Below are 9,964 nucleotides of genomic sequence, written 5' to 3' on the forward strand. Positions count from 1 at the left end.
TTTCCAAGGAATTTCAGAGCCATTACCAAGGCCTTCTCAAGGGCAATAATGTTGCCTCCATTAGGTACAACTATAATCATGTCACCTTAAAAATCTTGAGTGACTTCCCATTACATTTCCAATAAAGTTTAAATTGCTGCCTACCACCTACCTCATCTTCCTCCACCACACCCTAAACCTTAACAGCTCTCACCTGTCAGTTCCTCTCACCTCTGGGCTTTCAGTTATGCACCTTCTTTACTTGGACCTCATCTTCCCCAACCCCCATTTACTTGCTAACTCTAATTTATTCAAGTCCCTGGTTAATGAATTTCCTACTGAAAGCCTACTCCTTCAGTATGCCAGGACCCCTGTTGTCTATTTACTCCCTTAGCACTTGTTTATTTTAAGTCCTTGGTTATATGGCTCCTCGGGTGGATTGTAAGCTTCTTAAAAGACAGCACCCATGTGGCTCTTATTCGTCGTTTTTAGCCAAGTTCATAACAGTCCCTAATATTGTGACCTTTTAAAAATTAGTTGAGGGCTTCCCTGCTGGCGCAGTGGTTGAGAGTCCGCCTGCCGATGCAGGGGACACGGGTTCGTGCCCCGGTCCGGGAAGATCCCACATGCCGCGGAGCGGCTGGGACCATGAGCCATGGCCGCTGGGCCTGCGCGTCCAGGGCCTGTGCTCCGCGGCGGGAGGGGCCACAGCAGTGAGAGGCCCGCGTACCACAAAAAAAATAAATAAATAAATTAGTTGAAGTTTAGTTCTAACATTTTGCATTCTAACTTCCATGGCTCAGAAAATCAAGAGTTAGGATGACGGTTCTCCCCTTTCCCACACTGCTCAAAAGACGCTAAGTTTCCTTTGCTAAAGCCCAAGCTGACTCTCCAATTTATTATTTCTGAGAAAGGCTGCAACTTCTTTCCAAGCCAGATCAGGAACTCTAAAGTCAGCAATTAAATGGAAGACTCTTATTTGGGAACCAAGTAACCTAGAGCCTAGTTGTTCCTATACATGTGCTTGTACGGGTCAACTGTCCCCGAGCCTCAGTTGCCCCTTTGGAAGAAAGAAACTATCTTCCATCCGATCTTGCCTAAGGGGTAGAAGGAGTGCGGATTTCACAAAGGGATTTTCCAAGAATGAAGGCCTCCCATATGTACATATTTATCTACTACAGGCGGAAAAACTGTTGTCTGGTCACATATCGCGTTAATGTTGTAACTCACAGTACCACCTCATTAAAGGTTTCTAGCTCAGCTCTGCAAGGCACCATTCCCCGAAGCGGCGTAGTCCTGCTCTTCAAGAAGCATCAAAAACCGGTTCCCAGAATAGCTCTCCTCCGGGAAGGAGAGTGTTGGGTAGATGCTGTGGCCTGTGACGCTACACTCTCCACCAAGGACATCTTTTTTCTTGTCCCTCTCTATTTCCGCCATTTCACTTCCTTCTGACTTTCCCCTCCACACAGGCCAAAGACAGCCAATGAAATCCTCAGGGACGGCTCCACCCCAGGATGACTTTGCCTTCCCGCCGGTCCTCGATCTGTTTGGAGGGAACCAGAGCCTCAGAAATGAGGGCTAAGGCCAGGCGCGCTCCACCCTGCCCAGACCCGACTCTCCCTCCCTTCCCGGGAAAGGGACGCTGGAGCCCCCGGACACGGGCTTCCGTACCCGATGTGCACGGAAAGCCTTCACGAGGTACCGATAGGCCGCGGTGTGGCGATAGGGTCGGCCTGTGGCCGCGTTCAAGTAGCGCAACTCTCGGAGAAGGCCTCGCCAAGTACGCAGCGGTGGCCCCAAGGCCGCCATTTTCCCGTCGTCCGAGCCTGGCGCGGGACGGCGCCCTACTCCCCTCTTACTCCCTCACCACCCCCTTGCTCAGTCGCTTAATGGTACGGTCGGAACCAGACTGCCGGCTCCCCCTATCGACTGCAGGACAGTGGAATGTCTCACTTCCCTTCTTTGCGGAGCGTTATTAATCGAACACCGAGCGGCGTCCTAAGGTGTTAAGACAAAAGCAAACGAAAGCCGAGTGTAACTGAAGAGCCTGGAGAAAGGCCGGGCAAGGGAAAAGAAGGTCCTAGTTCCTTTCCTGACTGCGTCATTTCAGACGCCATTCGCTGACAGACCGCTGACTCTGGAGAAAATGAGGGCATGTCGGAAGTGGGTGTCAATTTGAAATAGAAAACTTTGAGAAGATTTTATGTCTAGAGGGGATGTAGAAATTCAACGTGCTGACTTAGCAGAAATCTTAATGGGGTTACGGCTCAGAAGAAGGAAATGGGAGTATGTTGATTCTCGCAAACTGTAGCCTAACACCTAGAAAAACCACGCATACATTTTCCATAAGTTAGCATTTTTCGCTATAATTGTTTAAGAAGGGGGAAAGGTAAAAAGTTTTATTATTTTAAAGGCAAAAGTACAATCACCCCAGATGGGACTCGAACCCACAATCCCTGGCTTAGGAGGCCAATGCCTTATCCATTAGGCCACTGGGGCTTCGATGAATAATGTGCTCAAACAACGTATTCAGTTTTTTTCCTCCTTGGTACGTCATCGTCATCTCAGTTTCTTTTTAACCTATCCTAGGAAACTACACTTAGTACCATTAATGAGGTGCGAGGCATGCTGGGAGTTGTAGTTAAGAGAACAAATATCCGCCTCACAACTCCAAAGGTTTTACCCTCGAAGCAGCACCGATGCGCCGGACAGAGATCGGGCACGCGCACGGTTTTGCGTACGCGTTTCCTGCGCGGTAGCTCCCGCGCCTGCGCAAAAGCTCGCATACGACGTCGCGGAGCCGAGTGCACCGGGCACACTAGCCGAATCTCCCAGATTCACCCGCTGAGCTTGTGCTTCGTTGGGTTTTCACCGGAAACAGCCGGCCCCTTCCGGTGTTGCGGCTTTCCGGCCTTGGCTTGGCTGCATCCTGCCATTAGGTGGCGTGCGTGGCGGTCATTTTGCTTCCGGTTGAAACACAGGCCATTTCCGCAGAGCAAGTGGCCAGTTAGAAACGGTTATCTTACCTTCTGAATTGGCAGGTTAGTGGTAACCATGGGATAGCAGGGAATTAGAATTAGTTAATTCACTAGGAATTAGTTAATTATAAACAACTAGGAGTTAATTTTCTGTTTCTTTTCCTATTTGAATAAATTGGACAAGTCACTTCTGAGTCTCAGACGACTAACCCCTTGCTTAAAATCTCGCAGTGGCTCCCCGTTGCCCGTAAGGTAAATTTCAGACCACTGGACCCTACGTAAATTGACCCTTGCCTGTGTCTTAACCTTCATCTCCTCTCACCTTCTGCTCAGTGTAGCCGAACTTCTCTGTCTTCCTCTCCACATTTTTTTAATAGATTTATTTAATTAATTTTATTTGTTTTTGGCTGCATTGGGTCTTTGTTGCTGCATGCGGTCTTTCTCTAGTTGCGGCGAGCGGAGGCTACTCTTCGTTGCGGTGCGCGGGCTTTCATTGCGGTGGCTTTTCTTGTGGAGCACGGCCTCTAGGCGCGCGGGCTTCAGTAGCTGTGGCTTGCGGGCTCAGTAGTTGTGGCTCTCAGGCTCTAGAGTGCAGGTTCAGTAGTTATGGCACACGGGCTCAGTAGTTGTGGCTCATGGGGTCTAGAGTGCAGGCTCAGTAGTTGTGGCACACGGGCTCAGTAGTTGTGGCTCGCGGGCTCTAGAGCACAGGCTCAGTAGTTGTGGCACACGGGCTTAGTTGCTCTGCAGCATGTGGGATCTTCCAGGACCAGGCAAGCCCCCCCTCCACATTTTGTGTTATTCCCTTTGCGTGAATCTTAACCATTCGCATTAATATTCCTATTCACCTTTCGGGCTTCAAGTTTCCTCGGGAAGTCTAGGTCACACACTCCTCCAGGCCCTTATGGTCAGCATGGCAAAGTTAAAATGATTCACTTCACCTCCTGTGGGCTCCTCTAGATTCTCTATGTAATCTTACCTTTTACGAGTTATATCACCTGTCTCAGCTTCATCATCTTCCTCACAAGCCAAGATGCAACTGCGCAGACTCCGGACTCCCCATTCTCATGGGGCTCTCTTCATAGGTCCCTCTCAGGGTTCACCAGCTCTAGCTGTGCCAACTTTGATCAATTTTTCACGTGGGCTGGAATCCTGACACTTCCAGAATCAACTCAAGAGTAAACCAGTATGACTTAATGTGAATGAATTGATCTCTCCCTGTCACACTCATTTTATCACCCTGTAATTCACAAGTGTCTGATATTTAAAAGGCAAATATGCAGGGAGTTAAGAAGAATGCTGTCAGCTATTTTCCCCTTAGTAGAAATTTGTTTATCCAACTTTCTAAGATGTAGCAAATTTAAGCCAGCTCTGAGGAAGTGGGAGAATTAATTGGAAGTAGGTTTTCAATAACTGTTGATACGTTATGATAAGGGGCAATAAGACATAATTCTGAGTTCCTTTTTACTGAACTGCAGAGAGACTCTTTTCTTCCGTTTTTACACTAAAGCAAGAGTAAATAGATAATCATAAAATGTTAGCTCTATGTAGCCACTAGTCACCAAAGATGGCCCCCCAAGATCTTCCCCTTTCATACATATGATGCTTCTTACATCAAGAGGTGAAGCTTATTACTCATCCTACTCACCCCTCCCACACTTGAAAGCCAGCTTAGGCTGGCTTTGTGACCAGATTTAACTAAAATAGAATGTTCTGGGACTTCTCTGGAGTCCCAGGCCTTAAAACTGGCAACTTTCACAATCTGCTTCTTATCTAACTACTATGCTGTGAAAACCCCACGGCCCATGAAGAGTCCTGAAATACGCCAAGCTGACCTCTCAGCTGACAGCATGAATTATCATGTTCAGTGAGCCATCTTGAGTGTCCCAATCCAGTGGCACCCCCAAATGACTACAGTCTCAACCAATGTCATATGGAGCAGAGAACTGCCCAGCTAAACCCAGTCAACCCAAAGAAACATTAAAGATAATAAAATGGCTGTCTGGGAATAAATTCCACTAAATTTTAGAATTACTGTGTGTCAACAGAAAACCAAATCACTCTAGAAAAGTTCTTAGAGGCAATTTAGCCAAACTTCATAATTTTGCGACTTTGGAAAATCTTTATATTCCTAGTGCAGGGCTACATACCCAAAGCCCTACAGAAGAGAGCAGGCAGGTAAACAAGAGTGAATCAGGCAGGTGGGTTCCTACCTCCTGCACAGGAGCTAGACTTTTCAGCTCTATCTAGTTGCAAGTAGGAATGTGGTTAGTGTTGCCAGAGCTTCTGATTTTTCAAGAGAAGTTGTAAATCCAGAATTTTTATGCAATGCCCCTTTAAGTGTTAGCAATCAGTTAAAAACACTACTGTCTGTCCAACAAAACACTTCTGTTGACCTTATATAACCTAGGGTTGCCAGGGTTCAAACTATGTCCTGGGGCACTTCACAGGCGACCCTCACCACAATCCTATGAGGTAGTACTCGGATTTTACCTACTTAGAAATGTGGGAACAAGCTCAGGGCAGTTTCTTGGTTTAGCCAGCCTTACTAACTGCTCAGTGATAAGGCTGGTATTTGACCTCAGGCAATCTAACTCCAAAGCCTATTTTTTAAACTTAAAAAAAAATTTTATAGCAGAAAAGGGATTTTTATTAAAAAGATACTGGGTGATCCTCAGAACTTCCTGGTAAGGCTAGACACTAGGCTTAGAAGCTACATAGGCAAGAAACCTCACCTAAAAGTCTGTCCCAGATCTGGTTCAGTGAAAACACCAGCAGGCACAGTCGCTGCAGTTGCAGTGCTAACATAGTGACACTGGACAGGGGCTGGACAATGGCATCAAAGCTGTTGCTCCAGGACACTGGCAGTAGCTGGCTCCTCTGCTTCCACTTGTGCCGGAATAGATTAAGTCATTACCTAAGAGTCAGAGTTCTGGGCTGAGTACTTCTAATTAGCATGGCCTGGGTTATGTTCCCATGTTGTTCGGGGGAGGCTGGGAAAGCAAATATTTTGTCATTCGATGAATTTTTATTAAGCGCCTGCTGTGAGGCAGGCATTTCCAGATGCTAGGGAAAGCACAAGTAGAAGAGTTCTACTCATGAAGCTTCCATTCTAGAAAGGGGCAGACAGACAATAATCACGTAAACAAGCAAAACATAAAATTTATCAAATGGTGATGAATGCTATGAAGACAAAGAAAGCCAGGGGCCAGGGATTGAGACCTGCTAATGCATTCTGGGAGGTCCTTACTGATAAGGTGACATTTGAGCACAGACCCAAATGACCTGCAGAATCTGCACCTTCAGGGTGTGTGTGTGCATGAGGAAGTGCCCACACTTTAAGTAGAGAGACCCTACCTCCAGTCTCCACCCACTGTGAGGCCACCATTATTCTGTCCTTCAAGCTCTGGGAGGGTACAGGAGGAGTTCTGGGACAAGTTTTCTATGCCCAGTGAAACTGTAGGAACAGACCCTGAAGGTCCAGTCTTAACACTGCAACTATAGCAGTGACTAGCTAGCTACCTGGCCATGAGCTTGGGAATCTGGGGGAAATTTTGGTGGGAAAGAGCCAGGACTAATGAAAGCGGGTGTATCTGAGAGTAGACGTTTGTAGACACTCGCTTCCATCAATCGTGATTCTAGAGATGGCGTGTCTCAAGGCAGTGATTTCTAAACTTCTTTGATTGTGTATCCACTGTGGTAAAAATCCTGTGCCTCCCCCTTTGTATTTATTTTTAAATTATATACATGTACTATTGATTCAATGTAGTAGATACATTTAAAACATGCACAAAATAGAAATAAAACGTATATTTTAAAAAAGAAAAACAATATTTTGAAAATATTTTTATTTTATTTATTAACAGTAAAAAAGTACTAATTTCTCTCAGTAAAGAAAGATTATTATTCTTTATTTTATTGAAAATGCAATGTAATACAGTATATTATTTTGAAAATCTTGGTTTAACACATCATTTGGGGCAACAAAATCACATAGTGATAAAACATTTCTAAACATCCATTTTCAAATTTCTTCACTGCATGAGTTTCTTTTAAAAAGGCAGTCAGTGCCTCACTTAGCTTTAAAATATCACTTTTAGTTTAAAAGGACCCATTAAGTATGTTCATTTCTTTCAGAAGATCAGCTATGCACCTGTATCCATCAGGGCTCAGTCAGAAAAAGAGAAACCACTGCAGGCTTTTCAAGCAGAAAGGAACTGAGTGCAGGGCATTCAATTCAGTAGACGCTTGACGGCACTATTAGAAGAGCTGCAGGAGTTAAGGAAAGCTGCCACTAACGTTCAGCAGTTCAGAGTATTGGGAGGTTGCTGCTATCACCTAGGTCAGAAAAATGCAGGTCCCCCCACTGCTGATCAGAGCTGGTCCCCAAGTACTCACATAGGGGCTGATAGGAGATGACTTGGGAGCTACGGCAGAACTTTAAGTCTCCCACGGCCTGCCCGTTTTGCTAGGTGCTGCCAGAAGAAAAAACATCACTTTTTCCTCCCACCTACAAAATACCACATGAATACATCTAGCAGAAAGAAATCACATCCAGAACCTTGAAGGCAAGGAGTTTGGGAATGTTTCCATAAATCTAGCCCCTGTAATACATAAGGATATGGGAATGAATGCTGGCTGCCAAAAACCAGACTGCAGACCACACAGCACCATACTCCTCATACCCTCTTGTCATCACAGAGGAGGACAGCAAATGAGAAACACTTGCCTCTTTTGTAAAAGAAAAATAGGTAATTTTTAAGTTTGACAACTCTTGTAAATACTTTTCAGCAAGATAATCATTCCATCTGTGTAGTTTACAGATTTTTATGTCATTTACTTCCCATTACATAGTAGTTTCTGCCATTTAAATGGCTTACTCTTAAGCAAATTAACCTTACTGATAACATCCTGTAGCATATAGACTGCAGTACATTATAATACTCAGAAGTAGAGGTGACTATTCCCCAGCAAGCTGGACTTGCTAGATACAAGCAGAGAGCAATTTATTCCTCCTTCCACTGCTGCTTGTGGATTTCTTCCTCTCCGGCATGAAATCGTGGGTGGCTCACACAGCTTTCCTAGGAAATAACAGGACAGTTGGCTTTTTTTTTTTTTCCCTTTGGTTTTAAAAAAGTCCAGTTGGTTTAACATTAAAACTCCAAACGTCATTGCATAACTCTCCCCATTGTCAGCTGAGGCTGCCACAGGGTGAAAAATAGGCAGTTAGGGCAGTAGGACACGTCCCACCTACTCTTCTGCTCTTCAAAGGCAACCTCTTCCTGGAACAATCTAGACTTGTATAAACAGAAAGCAACTTTGTTTTCTCATGAGCGCCCCTACACACTTGCTGTAATGATTTGTTCTTATGGTTGGATGAAGTTTACAGCTTTACTCTTTTAGGTGACAAACAGGTTAAAGAGTTATCATGATCACTTTAAGAACAGTCTCTTTTTTCTAGGTATGAACAAGTCTCATCCAGGATCAGATCAAAACTTCAAATGTCAGTTAATTTAACATTTCTCTCCTCCTCCAGTCTGGAAATGTGAAGGAGAACGGGGGTCAGGATCAGTGTCATTTCTGTTTCTCACTACCTCTTGCCCCCTTGCTGGCTGCTCTTCCAGGCCTGTGGGCCGGTTACAGCAAGGGAAAGAAGAAAGAGGTAAGGTCTTACTTTGTTGGTAGAGATAAGCTGGTGTCCGTATCCTCCGGGAGCAGCAGATTCCAGTGTTGCTTCTTTTTTTTTATAGGTTCTCAATAGTTTCTCCTTCTCTGGGGATCTCTCAGCTGTAGTTCCCTTGTAGGCCATGCCTTCTCTAGTTACTTAGAATTCCTGCCCCGGCCCCTTAGTTTCCAGAAGGCTCCCCTCCACTGAGGTCATTCCATCCGTCCAGGTGTTCCCTTTGGCTGGGTTCCTTCTTAAAATGACCAAATCTGGCTCCCTTTCTTGAGAACCACATCAGGCCCACAGGAACTCGGAAACTTTGGGAGTGTAAACCATTCCCATTGCAGCCTTCTCTCCTTTTCTGTCTTCTCCAGGAGCTAGCCACCTACTCCTCATTTGTCTTTAGACTTTTAGGAGTGAGTCAGACACCAGTTTCTGTGTCCCTCATACTCCACAGGATGTGTCACGCTCTCCCAATGGTCCTCTAGAAGCCTCCTCATTTGGCATGGGGTGAAGAGGAAGCACCTCCACCCTCTCCTGCTTGGGGAGCAGAAGGGAAACATCCAGCATACTGACAGCTGCTTCCAAAGGAATCTTCTCACATTCTCTCACAGAGCCTGAAGGTGGGTGCCGAGCTCTTCCTTCCTAGCACTGAGCCAGTGCTTCCCAGTATCTAGTTCACAATCTCTTAGCATGTGGTGCACAGGTGATCTAGCTCCTTTTCCCTTTAGAATGTGGATGGACTTGGCACCTACTGTTTTGTTCTCAGCCTTTGGGGTTTCTGGTGAAACTGACACAGAAAGATTCCCACTTTAGTAAATGAAGTTACCACTGTCAAACCCTCCTTATGGAACTCCTGCTCTTTCAGCAGGACACCTGATGCACTGCAGGCAGCATGGGACAGTCTGACTTGTGAACTGGACTGTGTGAATGTACAGTTACTATAGAACTTTTTGATATTTACATATTAATTATTAAGTATAATCTTATATTATATTAAATTTTAATATTATGTGTTTATATAGAGATATAACTATTTTTATAGAACCTATATATAAGACTTTTGTTTTTTACATTATGGAAGATTAGATGTGCAGAGAAATCTCTCTCCATATAAAACACAAAGTCCTGGGTGAAATTTTAACAAACATAAAAATATATATTTTTAAGTTTGACTGAGCTGACAGTAAAGGAAGCCAGAACAACCGAGGTCAGAAAAAAGGAGGTAAGTGAGCAATAAAAGCAACATTTGCCCTGAAGATATCTGCTCACTCCTGGTGGCCTACAGTCTAGATTTTAATTTGCCTCAGGCAGTCCAAAGGAAAGAAAGCCTCAGAGCAGC

At 45.0% G+C, this 9,964-nt stretch overlaps 1 protein-coding gene and 1 non-coding gene across 2 annotated transcripts in view; both read right to left on the minus strand.

Annotated features, from left to right (window-relative positions):
- LUC7L2 (LUC7 like 2, pre-mRNA splicing factor) overlaps positions 1–1,870 on the minus strand; it is a 70,105-nt gene extending 68,235 nt beyond the window's left edge. Inside the window, exon 1 of the mRNA XM_089917345.1 lies at positions 1,651–1,870. Coding sequence (XP_089773471.1) covers positions 1,651–1,788 — 138 coding nt within the window. The 5' untranslated portion in view covers positions 1,789–1,870. The remainder of the gene's footprint in view (positions 1–1,650) is intronic.
- A 535-nt stretch (positions 1,871–2,405) lies between these two features.
- Positions 2,406–2,478, minus strand: TRNAR-CCU (transfer RNA arginine (anticodon CCU)). The gene has a single exon. It is a non-coding gene; the product is annotated as a tRNA-Arg (tRNA).
- Positions 2,479–9,964: the final 7,486 nt, after the last annotated feature.

Source organism: Delphinapterus leucas, chromosome 9 (assembly GCF_059928025.1).
Source record: "Delphinapterus leucas isolate spDelLeu-1000000601 "Yukka" chromosome 9, BTC_Dleu_Yukka2, whole genome shotgun sequence".
In the NCBI taxonomy this organism is placed as follows: Eukaryota; Metazoa; Chordata; class Mammalia; order Artiodactyla; family Monodontidae; genus Delphinapterus; species Delphinapterus leucas.